General features: G+C 54.1%; 1 protein-coding gene across 1 annotated transcript in view; it reads right to left on the reverse strand.

Moving 5' to 3' along the window:
• Pard6g (par-6 family cell polarity regulator gamma) overlaps window positions 1-10,829 on the reverse strand; it is a 73,674-nt gene extending 62,845 nt beyond the window's left edge. Inside the window, exon 1 of the mRNA XM_042668330.1 lies at window positions 10,708-10,829. Coding sequence (XP_042524264.1) covers window positions 10,708-10,779 — 72 coding nt within the window. The 5' untranslated portion in view covers window positions 10,780-10,829. The remainder of the gene's footprint in view (window positions 1-10,707) is intronic.
• Window positions 10,830-16,382: the final 5,553 nt, after the last annotated feature.

Below are 16,382 nucleotides of genomic sequence, written 5' to 3' on the forward strand. Positions count from 1 at the left end.
CCCTCATTCATCTCTGTCCCAGTTTGCCCTACAACACCCAGCCCAGCACAGGGTCCCTAGAAAGACCATGTTGCTGTGGACTAACGGACAGCCAATAAAATGTGAAAAACAACCACTCAATCATATGATCAAGCCCCTTCATACATTAGCAGTATGCTAATGCCCAGTAGGAAACTAATTTACTCTATTAATAATCTCAACACATACTTAATAATTTGTGGTTCACATCCTCCAGGACTCCCAAGCCCTCAGATCTGCTCCTGCCCTGCTTCATCCTAAATTCAGTCAAGTCACCGTCTGTGTACAATGGGGAAGGAACAGTCTTAGTGCCAAATGGCAGATGATTAAGATGACTACCGGCCGCCTTGTGCCATTTACAACCAGAAGACAGCACCATAGAACTGGTGAAGGCCATTCTGTGAGGTTCCTAACAACATGTGCCATCAAGGGTGTGGACGGTGATGTTCAAGACAACCACTCTCACCCAGGCCAAGTGCTGGAGCAACACACACCCCTTCCTCAGAGGAGGGAACTCAACAGAGATAAGATGCAGTGACCTACCACACAGTAAATCACACACATTCGGCCAAACAGAAGACCTCCCCCTCTGCCTCGGCCACCACAATCTGGCTTGCTGGAAGGTCACTGAATGGACTGGGGACAGAAACAAAGTAGTCATTGAATCTGGGCTGAGCCACACAGGAGGGCTTGGTGTGTAGGCTGCATCCACCCTACGCTAATGATCCTTCTAAACTCTTTAAGCATCCAAAGGCCTTTTGTAACACACAACACTAAAGGACATCAGATATGCTGAGGCTGAGGAGTCCACATTCAGACCTAGGTCTAAAGGATGTCTAAGGATGGCAGACAAGGGAAGGAGGCTGGACGGGGTGCAGGACAGCCACACTGCCCGGGAGCCTGTGAGTGCCAGGAAGGAAAGCCACCCTGTCCCGGGGAGTCATCGGGTCCCTCTTGTTTCCAGGGTGACCGGGTGGCTCACCGGGTGGTACCAGGTGGTGAGGCAGTAGGCCACATCAAATTTAGAGATGCAGAGCTGCCACAAGAGGAACAGTAAGGAAACCAGGGGACAGCGACATCAGCAGAAATAGTAACATGATTTTTACTATCTCATGTTTCTACTTTGTTTGGCTCTTCTTCTCCCAACCCCTGCCACTCCCCCATGGGTTAGCTGCTTTCCCAGACACAGAGTGGGCAAGCCTAGTGGCCTCTCTCAGTGATGCCTTAATCTACTGCAAATCAAGGGTTTGCTACCTTCTTCAGAAAGATATTTTCTCCACTGGGCAATGGTGGCTCACGCCTGTAATCCTAGCTACTCAGGAGGCTGAGATCTGAGGATTGTGGTTCGAAGACAGCCTGGGAAGGGAAGTCCATGAGATTCACCTCCAAGAAACTACTCAAAAGAAAAAAAGCAAAAGTGGCTCTGTGGCTCAAGTGGTAGAGCGCTCGCCTTGAGTAAAAAGCTCAGGGACAGTGCCCAGGCCCAGAGTTCAAGGCCCAGGAACAGAAGGGAAAAAAAGTATAGAAAGGGTAGGATAATGCAGTTATAATCTTCAATGTATTTATGCAAAAATGGAACTAGGAAAATTAATGCAATGGATAGGGTTGAGAGAGATGGGGTCGAATGACCCTGACCAGGAGGTTTTGCACTATGCTCATAACCTAACAAGGTGGATTGAGCCCCTCTGTACAACTACTTAAAGGTAATAAATATTAAAGATTCTTCAAAAAAGAAGGTATTTTTTATTTATTTATTTATTTTTTTGGTCCGGTCGTGGGGCCTGAACTCTGGGCCTGAGTGCTGTCCCTCAGCTCTTCAGCTCAAGGCCAGTGCTCTACCACTTGAACCACAGCGCCACTTCCAGCTTTTTTGTTTTTGCTTCTGTGGTGCTAAGTAATCGAACCCAGGGCCTCATGCATGCAAGGCAAGCGCTCTACCATTGAGCCACCTTCCCAGCCCAAAGAAAGTATTTTTAAAAGTGCCCTAACAGACCCTTTCTAAAGTAGTAACTACCAGGAAAACCTAGGCATATCTTACTCAAATTTAAGTCAGCGAACACTTATTGAGAACTTAGATGTTAGAGGTTTAGTTTTTTCTTGAAGCATATCACTGAAATGCACAAGAAATGATACACATATTGAGTATTCTCAACCTGACACACATGTGAGTGAAGGGTTAAAAAGCCCGAAATGAGGAAAAGCACAAACTTGATAAAACCACAGCCACGTGTAGAAGAACCAATCAGACCTTGTCCAGAAGACTTCATGACAGGTACCCCTGACTCTATAAATGCAGAGACAGACAAGGGGAACCCAAGAGGCCACACACATTGCTTAGCTCTGCTGGATGGTCTGGATTTGTGGACATGTGACTCTGAGGACTGGGTAACACAGGTATCAAGGCAAAGGACCCCAGCACTCCATCCAAATCTGCTCGCCTGATGAAGGTGAGGACAGTACCTGCCTTGTACCCCACATAGACTTCATGCCTAACACAGCACAGTCACTCAATAAGAGAGTGAACAAACACCTGGATGGGTGACAGGTACGATGTTTTATGAAGAGCTACCCAATAGAGGGCTTCCCTTGAGATTTTGTAGCAAGACTATTCTGTTGTGATAGAGAGAGAGAGGGGGGGGGGAAGGGAGAGGGAGAGCAAGAAAGTAAGACAGAGAGGGGAGAGGGAGGGAGGGAAAGAGGAAGAAAGAGGAAGAGAAAAAGAGAGGGAGAGAAAGGAAGAAAGGAAGGAAGGAAGGAAGGAAGAAAGTTTCTTGCCAGAAGTACAAGACTTGCCCTCATGTCCCCACGCTCTCGAGACCTGGGTGGCCAGGATCATCTGTGAGGCTGGGACACTTCTGTCTGCATCCTGGTCTGGATTTCGTGACTTGACTGCTCCTATGAAAAGCCATGAGCTCTCCCCAACCAGCAACCACCGACAGTTATGGTAGTTATTATGGACTTAAGCAGGACTTACCTTAGTTTCAGGCCCTCTGTATGACCTGGGGGAAGTCAAAGAAGCCCCATCCCTTGTACACAGTGGGGAAAATAAGCCAGCTCATCTCACAGGTCATGACAGGGATGGATGAACCATAGGTGTCTGGCACACCTATCAGATATGGTGGGGAATTAAACAGATGAATTCAACCTCTGTTCAATGGGCAGTGTCCAACCTGAACCCTGCACTACCTCCCCAACGTGTCCAGGGTTACCCTGAGAGCAGAGCTCCGATGGATGCCGGGAGACGCTGGAGGGCTACGAAGGAGCAGAGCTCCTCCCTGGGTCTCAGGTTCATCACAAAATTGAGATCTCTTGAGAGGAAGTGACAAACCAGTAAATGTGACTATGACATGGACACAGAAAACTGGACAAATCTAATGTCAGGTTCTGCTGCTGCCACTCCAAGCTCCCTCCTCATTGCCTCTAAAGATCTAGGTACCCCTTTAAGAAAAGTCAGGACATGCCTCTTCCCTTTGTGTTAATTATGTGATTTGCAGATTTGTTAGCATTTCCAAGACCTCAAATGGCTGCATAGCCATTCCCTTTCTGAAGATGGAGAGAATTTCAGCCCTACGTCTAAAATGCCCTGAGCCCTGGTGAGCTGCAATGTTTCAGGATGTTTTGTCAGTGCAGGCTTGACACCTAGAGAGATAAGTAGCCATCTGGGGACAGTGACACCATCTATGCCACCCTGACAAGTCTCCTCTAGATATGATGTTCCCAAACCAAGTCCCCAAACCTGTTTAAATAAATATGTTCACAAATACAACAAACCAGACTCTCAAAAGGGCGTGGCTGATGCGCAAGTGAGTCAAACCATGCCCAGGCAGATCTCAACTGGCCCACAGGAGGCAGGTCCCCAGGCACCCACAGGGAGGCCCTGGCCTGGTCTAGGCTCCATCCCACAGGTGCCTCATGCCAGGTAGAAAGGTGTGTCCCTGGAGCACTGTGGTGGCAAAAAGTAAGCTCAGTCAGAGATAAGATCTTGGAGACTAGAGGAGATAAGATCTTGGCGACCAGAGGAGACATGCTGACACAGAACCCTGTATGCTAAACGTGAACAGCCAGGACACCAAGGTGGTCCTGATGCGTGACTCACCCTGGAGGACCTGCTTTAATGCCTGGGACAAGCCTCTCCGGGGAAGGGGTCCCCCAGCTGCACCACTGCTCCACAAGGCCCACATTGGTGGGAACCTTCCTGAGCCTTCCATAGAGCAGGTAGCTAAAAGTAAATACACAAATGGCCAATGCACATAAACCGGCAATTCAGAAACAGCTCTAGAAATATAAATCAAAGCAGTAGAATACCACTTTACTTACATAATTGGGAAGAAATGAGAAAAAATGTGCAGTGTTAGGAGAGATGGGTAGAAAGAGAAACAGAAGGATAGATTCAAATAAAAGACATAAACTAGTAAAAGATTTTCTGGGAGGATCCTTAGCAACATGCATTCAAAGCCTTAAAAAATGTTTATACCTAAGCTGGGCACCGGTGGCTCACGCCTGTAATCCTAGCTACTCAGGAGGCTGAGATCTGAGGATCTCAGTTCAAAGCCAGCCCAGGCAGAAAAGTCTGTGAGACTCTGATCTCCAATAAACCACTAGAAAACCAGAAGTGGTGCTGTGGCTCAAGAGATAGAGCACTCGCCTTGAGCTGAAAAGTGCAGGGACAGCACTCAGGCCCAGAGTTCAAGCCCCATGACCGACCCCTCCCACCCCCCCAAAATATGTATATATCTTTCTCCCAACCAAGTTACTTCTAAGGATTTGTCCTAAATAATGAGTTTAAAACCAATAATCCTTAATTTTTTTCTCCTACCGCATGAACTCAGAGCCTGAATGTTGTTCCTGAACATTTTTCTTTTAGCTCAAGGCTAACACTCTATCACTTGAACCACAACTCCACTTCTTTTTTCATGGTTAACTGGCAATAAGAGTCTCATAGACTTACCTGCCCCAGCTGACTTTGAACCGTGATCTTCAGATCTCTACTTCCTGAGTACTTATGACTGCAGGCACGAGCTGTGGTACCTAGCTCTATTTTTTATTTTTTGTAACAGGTTCTCACTATGTAATCATGTCTAACCTGTCACTCAGTATGGAGACAAAGCTGCCTTTGAATCTGTGGTCCTCCTGCCTGTACCTCCTAAGTGCTGGGATTACGACAAGGTGACACAATGTCCGGCTAGAACAAGGAATCTGCGTACGCCACAAACATACATAGTCTACATACAAAATATTTTGTTTTAATGGAAATCAGTATAGAGGTTCCTCAAAAAGCATACCAGAAGGACATCTGCACACTTGTGTTTACTGCAGCACTATTCACTACAGCCAAACAATGGAATTAGCTGAGATGCCCAACAACATAAAGATAAAGAAGATGTGAAATTATGTACGTGTGTATGACTATTCCACAGCCATAAAGGAAAAAATGAAATAGTATCATTTGCAGGAAAGTGATTGGAATTGAAGGACAACATATTGAGAAAACAAACTAAGCTCAAAATATATGTTTGTGCTCATATCTGGAAGCTAGACCTGAAAGACTTACATGTACATACACAAATGCATACATACCTGTGTACATATTTATACATATGGATAAACACAGAACATAGTCTAAGGGCCTACTTACAAGAAGAGGAAAGGGAAATAGAAAGACAGGGGGGTGAATAATTTTGAAATACATAAAACTGCCAGGCACTGATGACTCATGCCTGTAATCCTAGCTAACTGGGAGGCTGAGATCTAAGGACTGAGGTTCGAAACCAGCCTGAGCAGGAAAGTCTGTGAGACTCTTATCTCTATAAACTACTCAGAAAAAGCCAGAAGTGGTGCCGTGGCTCAAGTGGTAGAGTGATAGCCTTGAGCACAAAGAGGCTCAGGGACAGCGCTCAGGCCCTACGGTTCAAGCCGCAGGACCAGCCAAAAAAAAAAAAGAAAGGAAGGAAGGAAGGAAGGAAGGAAGGAAGGAAGGAAGGAAAGAAGGAAGGAAGGAAGGAAGGAGAAACAGAAATACATAAAACAACATATGAAAACAGCATGAAGAACCTTAATGAAAAATGTTAATGCAGGGGTTGAATGGCAGGGAAATAAAAATAAGATCTAGTGGTTATGGTTACTAGTGGGTGGGATTTTGGGCTAACAAGAATGAAGTCTAACAAATATAGTTAGACATTTGCATTCATGAAAAGAGAATAATGAAATGTGTTGAGACTGTGTTGGGACAGAGATAGAGGGGGCCAGACTGGTTGAAATGCATTGCAAATGTACAAGGAAATGTCCCTGCGAAGGCACTCTCTGTTACTAATATACCCTGATAAAAGTAATGCTTTTGTTTGTTTGTTTTTGGTACCAAGGTTTGAGCCCAGGGCCTTGCACTTGCTCGGCTGGCACCAGACTACAAAGCCATGCCTTCCCCTCCACTCCTGCTTTTTTTGCACTGGTTATTTTTTTCATTTTTAATTGTTATTATAATGTTGATGTACAGGGGGTTACGTTGCATAAATCAGGTAACGAATACATTTCTTTCTGGACAGTGTCACCCTTCCCTTGCTCTCTCCCAGTTGGCACTGGTTTTTTTTGTGTGTGTGTGTCTGGTCCTGGGGCCTGAACCCTGGGCCTGGGCACTGTCCCTCAGCTCTTCAGCTCAAGACTAGCGCTCTATCACTTGAGCCACAGTGCCACTTCCGGCTTTTTTCTTTTTGCTTATGTGGTGCTGAGGAATCGAAGCCAGGGCTTCATGCATGCAAGGCAAGCGCTCTACCACTGAGCCACTTTCCCAGCCCTGGTACTGGTTATTTTTAAGATAGGTCTTGCTTCCTGACTAGGAATGTGCCTGGACCATAACCTGCTTATTTTATGCTTTCTACATAGCTGGGAAGACAGCCATGTGCCACCATGCTCAGCTTCTTTCAGTGAAATGTAGTCTCTCTGACTTTCCTGCCTGGGCTGGCTTGGAACATGAGATGGAATACTATGTAATCATTTTTAAAAATCTGAGAGCCAGTTGCTCAGGTTTTTTTTTTTTTTTTGGTTGGCTGTGGGGCTTGAACTCCGGGCCTGGGCGCTGTCCCTCAGCTCTTCAGCTCAAGGCGAGCGCTCTACCATTTGAGCTACAGCGCCACGTCCGGTTTTCTGGTGGTTTATTGGAGATAGGAGTCTCACGGTCTTTCCTGCCCGGGCTGGCTTTGAACCGCGATCCTCAGATCTCAGCCTCCTGAGTAGCTAGGATTACAGGCGTGAGCCACCAGCGCCCGGCAGTTACTCAGGTTTGAGGACTGCAGTTTGATAGGAAAGTCCATGAGACTCTTATTTCCAATTAACTACCAAAAAAGCTGGAAGTGGAGCTGTGACTCAAGTGGGAGAGTGCTGGCCTTGGTGCAAAAGCTCAAGAACAGCACCTAGGCCCTGAGTTCAAGCCCCAGGACTGACAAAACAAAGTGTCTTCTAAAATATTGACATGGAGAAACATTCACAACATAATGTCAAATTAGAGATGGGAAGCAGGCTGCATAATAATGTGGTATATAGTTCTACTTCTATAGACAATAATAGGATGCAAAACCATCAGAAGTCCACAAAGCAACATTTAATGGTGGCTCACCTGGGAATAGGAGAAATATCAGGGAATTGCCCTCTCTGTGCCCCAATACTTTCTAAGCAGTGAGACACAGCAGGATGAAAACCTTTAGTATGTTCTTCTCATAGATGCTATGGGCACACAGAGCCCTGTGTAGTGTCAGCAGTGCCCCTGACCTTGCCTGAAACAGGAATCCGGCACAAGCATCGAGACAGGTGCCAGAGGGAGCAGAGGCAAACTGGGCAGAGAGACCTTGGCTTGGAGGCTGAGTCTTAGAGATCAAACCCTGGTTTAGGGGATAGAAGCCAAGCCAGGTGTGGAATGGCACCAAGGGTATGGAAAACAACTTGAAGCAATAACACATTTGGCCTGGGTTGCAAGGCAATTGAGAGGGGAGGTTGGTGTTGCTTTAGGTCTCCTAAGCACAAACAGATCATTGTGGGGCTGGTGATATTGAGTGAAAGATCTTACTGAGCTCCTGATGGCAGATGCTTTCCATCTTGTCAAATGAAAACTCATCCCCATCACTCTGCCCCTACGTCCTCCCCCAGCACTGGCCTTCCTACTACCATTTCACGGTGGCCTAGGCATATTTTCTTTTTCCCCAACCTGTAACACCCTCCTTTACACACTTGCACAGTCCTGGCTGGAGGTCTCATGAGGAGAGGGGCAGAGCCAAAGGTGAATGGGAAGAGCAGCCAGAACCAGGTAATCAGGGAGAAATGAGTTGCTGAAATGAAGGGTACTGGAGCAGTGTGAGGGGTAAGCTCCCACACTCCTGTCCTCTCTGCACACACAGTGGCTCAGGAACTGACTGTCTATGGTAGATGGGTAATGACTGTTCTGAGAGGCCTAAGGCAGCTGTCAGATCCTCATCTCAAGCCCTGAACTCCCTTGGCTATGGTACTTTGCTTTTGCCTCACTTCATCTTTGGAGGTAAACTGATCAGCTATAATGCCCATTTTACAGATGAGCCAACTGAGGCCCCAAGAGTTACATGATTTTTCTTGAAAGCACTCAGCTCCCTGACTGCCGTTTCCCCACAAGCAAACCCACAGTGCTGTTGTGCTACGTTTATGTTGCATGAAGTCCTCACTGTCATGAAAGTTGCCTCCTGCATTATGACAACAACCCCTCTGCAGACATGGACTCCATGGTAACACAAAGAAACCACAAAGGGAGTGAGTGGGAGGGTGTGTGCAATGAAAAGTCATGTGGACCTTTGGACAAGCAGTAAGTCAGGCCCTATCGTGAGGGGTGTATGTGACAACCAATCCAGCAGTGTTTAGGTTCCTGTGACCTTACTAAGTCTAGGCAAAATTCTGCTCTGCCATTTACCTCCAGGACAGCATTCACTACACCTGAAGTTGAAGCTATGGACATGTGTGGTAGCACCTCTCTGTTGAATGAAGCTGGAGGAGGTAGATACAATAAAGTTCAGGAGGTAAAGTCAGACTCCTACTCTCAGCCCCAGTAGCTTGCAGAGTCTCAGCCCTGAACTTCAGCGTGAGGTCTGGTGAGGCCATTTCCTCCAGACCTGTCCTGGCTGTGTGTCTTATAAGGCACAGTGCTGCACCTGCTACACACAACAGAGGAGCATGTTTACTACTAACCAACCCACACTTGAAGTCACTTTTGCCACGAACCAGGAGGGACCCTTACAATGAAGGTTTCTGGACCTTGGCCGTGAAGTGTGAATGGCTCTGGACTTCGGCCGTGCCAGTGCTCACACAGTGAAGTGTGAATGGCTCTGGACCTTGGCCGTGCCAGTGCTCACACAGTGAAGTGTGAATGGCTCCGGACCTTGGCCGTGCCAGTGCTCACACAGTGACGTGTGAATGGCTCCGGACCTTGTCCGTGCCAGTGCTCACACAGCGCACAGACCCAGACCCGCACCTGCGCGCAGAGCGTGTGCAGCACACCGTCGCGTCCTTCTGCCCGGGACACAGGGATGGTCGCACAGGTGTCACCATCGGGCAGGTTTAGCCAAGGACCCCGGAACCCCACATTCCTCTCGCCACAGCGTGCGAGCCCAGTGACCTCAAAACAGAAGTTGGACGGAGTTAACTCCGGTGCCTAGCGGCTGCCGTGGACCCGCCGTGCAGCAGGTCTCCGTGCGGTCCACGGCTGGCCGCTGCGGGGAGGGTGCAGGTCGGCTTGCGGGCCGGCGGGCGCCCCGTGTTCGGACGGGCCAGTGGGCCGTGGGCCGCGTCGGGGCGGCTCCGCCCCGGCCCGTGGCGCCAGGCGGTCAGAAGGGGCTCGGGCCTCCCCAGGACCTCAGAGGCCGGAGGCCCCCGGGCGCCGGCCCGCACCTCCACCCGCCCAGACCCGGCGTCCGCGGAGGGGCCGCGCGCCGAGGGCCGGAGGCCAGATCCCGGCGGCAACCCAGCCGCACGAGACCCGCGAGTCCGGGCACGCTCCGCGGGCGCCGGCGCGGGAGGGGCCCGGCGCCCGGATCTGGGCCGCGCGCCCACGAGTGGGTCGTGGTCGGGTGAGGACGCGCCGCGCCTGGGCCGGGGGCGCGCGCCTGGGAGGCCGAGCCGGGACCCCGGAGATGTGCGGGGGGGGTGGTGCGCGGACCGAGGCCGGGGCGCAGGGACTGCGGGAGGGCAGCAGGGGCTGGGGGCGGACCGAGGCTGGGGACAGACCCCGGGGGTCCGGGCCGGGGGGCGCAGGGGCCTGGAGCCCAGCGCCAGGGTGAGGCTGGGGGCGGGACTGGGGCCCGGCTCGGGGAACGGCGGCCGCCCCGAGACAAGGAGCTGGCGCGGCCGGGGCCCTCCCTGGTCCGGGCCCCTCGAGACTCCGCCGCGGCCTCGAGTCGGAGCAGCCCCCGGCCCGATCGCCCCGGAAACGCCGCCCTCCCCTCCGGCGCGTGGCGCGCCCGGAGCGCCTCCCGCTCGTGGAACAAAAGAGCAGCTCCGGGAGCGAGTCCCGCGCGAGCGCCGCCCGTCGGGCGCCCGGCCTCCCCGGGAGCCCCCGGCCGGCCGGGCTTTGTGTGGGCGCGGGGCGCGGGAAGCACGGCGGGGACCCGAGCGGCGGCGCGGGGCGCCCGAGTTCGAAAGTTGTCCGGGCCCCGGCTCGGGCTCGGGCGGGCGGCGCGGGCTCACCTTGCTCTTGACTTCCACCGCGCTGCAGTCGTAGAAGCGCAGGGTCTGAGACTTGTGGAAACTGCGGTTCATGGTGTCGGCCCCTCGGCCTCACCGCCGCCCTCGCCGCGCAGCGGCCCCGGAACGGCCCCGGGCGCCAGCCCCCGGCCCGCGCTCTCCCGGTGCGCGGCGGCTCTGCGTGCGGCGGGCCGGAGCTGAGCTGGCCGCGCGCCTCCGGCTCTCCAGGGGCCGCGCCTAGGAGGAGCGCGCCCGCCCCGCCCGCGCCCCGCTCCGCCCCGCCTCCTGCCGCCCGCGCCGCCCCGCTCGCGCCCCGCCCCGCCTCCTGCTGCCCGCGCCCCGCCCCGCCCCGCCTCCTGCCGCCCGCGCCGCCCCGCTCGCGCCCCGCCCCGCCTCCTGCTGCCCGCGCTCCGCCCCGGCCCGCCTCCCACCGCTCGCGACCCGCCCCGCCTATGCCCGCTTCCCGACCCCGCCTCCACGCCCCGCCCCCGCGCCCCGCCCCCGGAGTCCTGCCCAGCCTCCCAGTCCCGCCCCGCCCCCGGCGCCCCGCCCCCGGCGCCCCGCCCCCGGCGCCCCGCCCCCCGGCGCCCCGCCCCGCCCCCGGCGCCCCGCCCCGCCCCCGGCGCCCCGCCCCGCCCCCGGCGCCCCGCCCCGCCCCCGGCGCCCCGCCCCGCCCCCGGAGTCCTGCCCAGCCTCCCAGTCCCGCCCCGCCCCCGGCGCCCCGCCCCCGGCGCCCCGCCCCCGGCGCCCCGCCCCCGGCGCCCCGCCCCCGGCGCCCCGCCCCCGGCGCCCCGCCCCGCCCCCGGCGCCCCGCCCCCCCCCCGGCACCCCACCTCGTCCCGCGCCTGCCCCCCGGCACCCCGCCCCGTCCCGCCCCGTCCCGCGCCTGCCCCCCCCGGCACCCCACCTCGTCCCGCGCCTGCCCCCCGGCACCCCGCCCCGTCCCGCCCCGTCCCGCGCCTGCCCCCCGGCGCCCCACCTCGTCCCACCTCGTCCCGCGCCTGCCCCCCGGCGCCCCGCCCCCCGGCACCCCACCTCGTCCCACCTCGTCCCGCGCCTGCCCCCCGGCGCCCCGCCCCCCGGCACCCCACCTCGTCCCACCTCGTCCCGCGCCCGCCCCCCGGCGCCCCGCCCCCCGGCACCCCACCTCGTCGCGCGCCTGCCCCCCGGCGCCCCGCCCCGTCCCGCCCCGTCCCGCGCCTGCCCCCCGGCGCCCCACCTCGTCCCACCTCGTCCCGCGCCTGCCCCCCGGCGCCCCGCCCCCCGGCACCCCACCTCGTCCCACCTCGTCCCGCGCCTGCCCCCCGGCGCCCCACCCCCCGGCACCCCACCTCGTCCCACCTCGTCGCGCGCCTGCCCCCCGGCGCCCCGCCCCGTCCCGCCCCGTCCCGCGCCTGGCCCCGGGCGCTCGCCGCGTGCGTTCCTGCCCCGCTGACCTACCTGCCCCACACCAGGGTCTGGCGCCCCGCGCCCCTGGACGGCCTCGGTCCCGTGGGAGCGCCGCGGAAGCCGGGGCCTGGCCCGGGACCCCGTGGGTCCGCCGTCTGGGCCTCGAGCCGGCCCCCGAGGGAGAGACCGGAGACCCGAGCCTCTGCCGGGCGAGTCGCCGGGAACCGGGCCGCCAGACACCCCGGGCGGCCGTGCGAAGTAGAGTCGGCCGCGGGGCTTTGTGTCGGCCTTTGCGGTTGATGGCTAAGTCATGTGTGTCCGTCGGTCGTGGGTCTTGAACTCGGGGCCTGGCGCTCAGGACGCGCGCGCTGCCGCCGGAGCCTGCGCCCCCTCCGGTTCTCGGGTGGTTCATGGAGCCCTTGCCGCTGGGGCTGGCTTCGAACCGCCGTCCTCGACCCTCAGCCTCCTGCGGAGCTGGGCGGCAGGCGTGAGCCTCGGCGCCGGGCCTAGTTTTCAGCATAAAGGAATTGGGAGTGAAATCACCTCCATCAAGGCCTCAGCACCAACCCCACCAACCCCACCAGCCTTCGGCTGAGCTTCGCCCCGGCATCCTGTCCTTTATAAAGTATGGCCACGCTTTTCCTGCGGCTGTCACCACGGGACGGACCGTGGACGTTTTCTTTACATGTTCGTAGGAAACATGTTTGGAAAGCCGAGTGTGTGAATACGAGCACAACGAAAGATTATCCTGTGCTACTGGAGAGTAAAAGCTATCTCCAAAGTTTACACATTGTTTTTAAACTGATTTCTGGCCATTTCTTTAAAAATCAACTCTTAATGGAGTTATTAGGCCATAAAGTACATGTATCTCTAAAGCCTTTGATAGTTTGCCAAATTATATCCCCCCAGTGTGATTTTCATGTAATTTTGGTACATATTCATACAGTTACGTGCCAAAGCCTATGGTCACAAAGTTTCTGCTCTTAAGAAACACTCAACTACCCAGAACCAGACATGTAGACTGAGTCCCAAACAGGCACACGTGAAGTAAGCCAGCAAGCAGAAATGCCAAGCGGTGCACATTTGGCAAGCAGCCTGGATAAAGTGCTGACTTTCTTTGAAGGAAAGCAGTCTAAACCAAACACAGCCTTTAGGCTTGTGAAAAGTCATAGGCCGCCGCCTAAGGGCAAGCTGCCTACTCCAAGGGAACTTTGTTTTGCAGATGGAAGATGTTTGGGGGCATCCCAAACCTTTAAAAAAAATCGAGTAATGGTAGCTTTCTGGGGAGAGCTAGAAATGAGAGACCAAGCAGGCTCAGGGTTCTGCAGTGGGGAGACTCTTTAAGTTTCAAGCAGCTCCCAACAGGCTTCTCAGGCAGCCTGATGGGAGGTCTGCGTGAGGTCTGGGGCCAACATGCTCACTAAGTGCGGTCAGCTGCCCTTTACTGAGGCCCCCGAGTCTCAGTGGCATTTGAACCAGCCTCCCAGGTGACTGGAGCACAGTGACATTCCAGAAGGTGTGTGCTTGGGTCCTCACCACGCGCCTCTCAGGTCCTGCTTGGGCTGGGGAGTAGTCGGCAGCAGGAGGAAGCCGATGTGCCTGAGCCAGTTCTCAGGTGAGCAGCCACAGTATGCCGGTGAAAACCTGTTTACAATCTAGCTGCAGGGCTGGAAGCCCCTCCCTCAGACTGAGGCAGACACCTCACTGGTGGGTCCTAATCTTCCTCAAGTCAGACTCAAAGAATCTATCCCAAAACTGGAAGCCATAGCTGGGCATAGTAGTATCTATCTGTACTTTCAACCCCTCAGGGGGTTGAAGCAGGATTTTGAGTGTGACTTTGTCACAGCAAGAAAGCAATCTGTGCTAAATGATTAACACCCTGTAGAATACATTTCTTAGGTCCTGAGTCTCCAAAAGATAAATAAGAGTAGACCTCAAAATCTCAAATTTCTAGATAGATGGTAACTGGGAAAATTCTAATAAAAAAGAAAGGAGATTGGCAATCTGAAAAGTTTCCAGATTTTCAAACTGCAAAACACACAAAGAAGTTTAAAAAAAATTTTTTTTAAGAAACTTCATCTGTTGCAGGAGAAGTCAGACTTAATAGTAGTTGCTGAAGCCAGTCCTCAGAGATTTGTGGAGCTGCTTGTGATAGAGAAGTTGCCAGCCAGGGAAGCCTGGCTAGCAAGCGAGCCAGTGTGCACGTGTGGTGACACCAGTGGCAGGCCAGAGGAAGCCACAAGAGTGCCCATACCTGGCATGCACAACGGTTCTTATGCACGCCACTCCAGCAGAAGATACTAGCAACGTCTGAAAGCACCCACTGTCAGGAAGGGAGGGTGTGCTACTGGCTAGATGCTGCTGGCCAGAGATGCTGCTGAAGCTGGGACAATGCACAGGACAGCTCCCATCATGAAGAGGGACCCAGACAAGAAGTTGTACCATGGTAGTGCTAGCCTCCTAAAGCTCTGGGGCCTGGCTCTTTCCTGTTTCCTAGGAGGATACTCCCTTCTGCTTGATTGGTCAGGCTTGAGGGCCTTCTGTTATCCACTCCTGGACGGCCTGGGCCTGGGCCTCGGCAGCCTGGAGAGTCCTCAACAGCTCTCTCGCTTGCCCTCCTCACACATGTGGCAGAAGTCAGAGGCCCAGGCAGATGGTCACTGGGCTTTGCTTCTGCCTCCTGCTCACATCTGGGAAGTCGGAGCCTCATCCTGTTTCATGGGTTTTATACTATCAGGCATCTGTGGGCAGAACCCACAAATGAACCAGAGGCTGTTCTCTCCTTGCACCCCTGGCTACACAAGTTCAGAAGGTGGGAAGGGTGAGGACACCTCGGTCTCTGGACACTATGTGCCGAGAGCTGCATAGAGCCACCCCCTTCCCGAGGAAGGGCAAGGGCAAGCCATGCTCTCTCAGCTACACTTCCTGTCAGCTAAGACCCAGAATCCAGACCCTGAGCACCCTGCCCGCATGCCAGGAATATGAGGTGGTCATTTGTAAGGTCCCACTCATGGGTGGAATTACAGGGGCCTTCTCCTGATTCCATATACCTTTAAAAGCCTGCCATGAATATGGATTCCTGTAATCAGGCTGTGTGAAAAGGAAGCACAGAAGCACAAAATGACCTCATCTGAGCAGCCTGTGGCATAGTGACCCAAATCCCTGTGCCTGAGGCGGCTGACTCCCAAATCCCGGCCTGGGAAGGGAGTGGAGGGTACCGCTGCTCATGTCCAGATGGCCCTTCAGGAGTCTCCCTGTGGTGTGAGCATATGGCAGACTGGGGTAATGCCCACAGCAAATCAGAGCAGGAAATCGTAGGTGAACTTGAGAGAGGTTCTCAACTACTCATACTAGCTGCGACTGGTCTGGAGTGTGGATATCCTGAATCTACTCAGAGTAGCTGTGACTGGTCTCCAGTGTGGATATCCTGAATCTACTCAGAGTATCTGGTCTGGTATGGATATCCTGTATCTAGTCATAGTATCTGTGATTGGTTTGGAGTGTGGATATACTGTATCTAGTCATAGTATCTGTGATTGGTCTGTAGTGTGGATATCCTGTATCTACTTATATCAGCTGTGACTGGTCTGGAGCAGGGATATCCTGTATCTAGTCATAGTATCTGTGACTGGTCTGGAGTGTGTATACCCAGTATCTACTTATAGCAGCTGTGACTGATGTGGAGTAGGCTGCCTTGTATCTGGTCAAACTCTGAGGGAAGCACCTGTGGCTCATGCCTATAATCCTAGCTACTCAGGAAGCTGAGGTTTGAGGATCATGGTTTAAGGCCAGCCCAGCAGAGCAGTCTGTGAGACTCTTATTTTCCAACTAACCACCAGAAAATGAGAAGTAGCACTGTGGCTCAAAGTAGTAGAGAGCTAACCTTGAACAAAAGAGCTCAGGTCTAGGCCCTGAGTTCAAGGCCTATAAGCAATAAAAACGAAACCCAAACAAAAACCCTTCAATTGAAGCTATGTAGAGAAAAAGAATCCCTCAAATTGTCAACTGTTAATGGAGCCAACTGTAGCAGTGTGTGTGTGCTCCAGTTATGACCCTTACTGTCAGAGCGAAGCAGAGAGAGTCAGGTCCACGGATGCCAAGACCACGCCCTGCCTGCGACTCTCCTAAAGTTCCAATGGGTATTCTGCAGGCCAGATAAGCTGATGACAAGGACACTTGCTCAGCAAAATAAGAGTCTCTAAATCACACATGGACAGCCTGTCCTTCGCTGTCCTTAGATGAACTGACAGGAGAAACCTCTAATTAAGACTTCACGCTTAGGCGCTGCA

This window comes from Dipodomys spectabilis, unplaced genomic scaffold (assembly GCF_019054845.1).
Source record: "Dipodomys spectabilis isolate Male_0828 unplaced genomic scaffold, ASM1905484v1 ptg000432l, whole genome shotgun sequence".
Lineage (NCBI taxonomy): Eukaryota > Metazoa > Chordata > Mammalia > Rodentia > Heteromyidae > Dipodomys > Dipodomys spectabilis.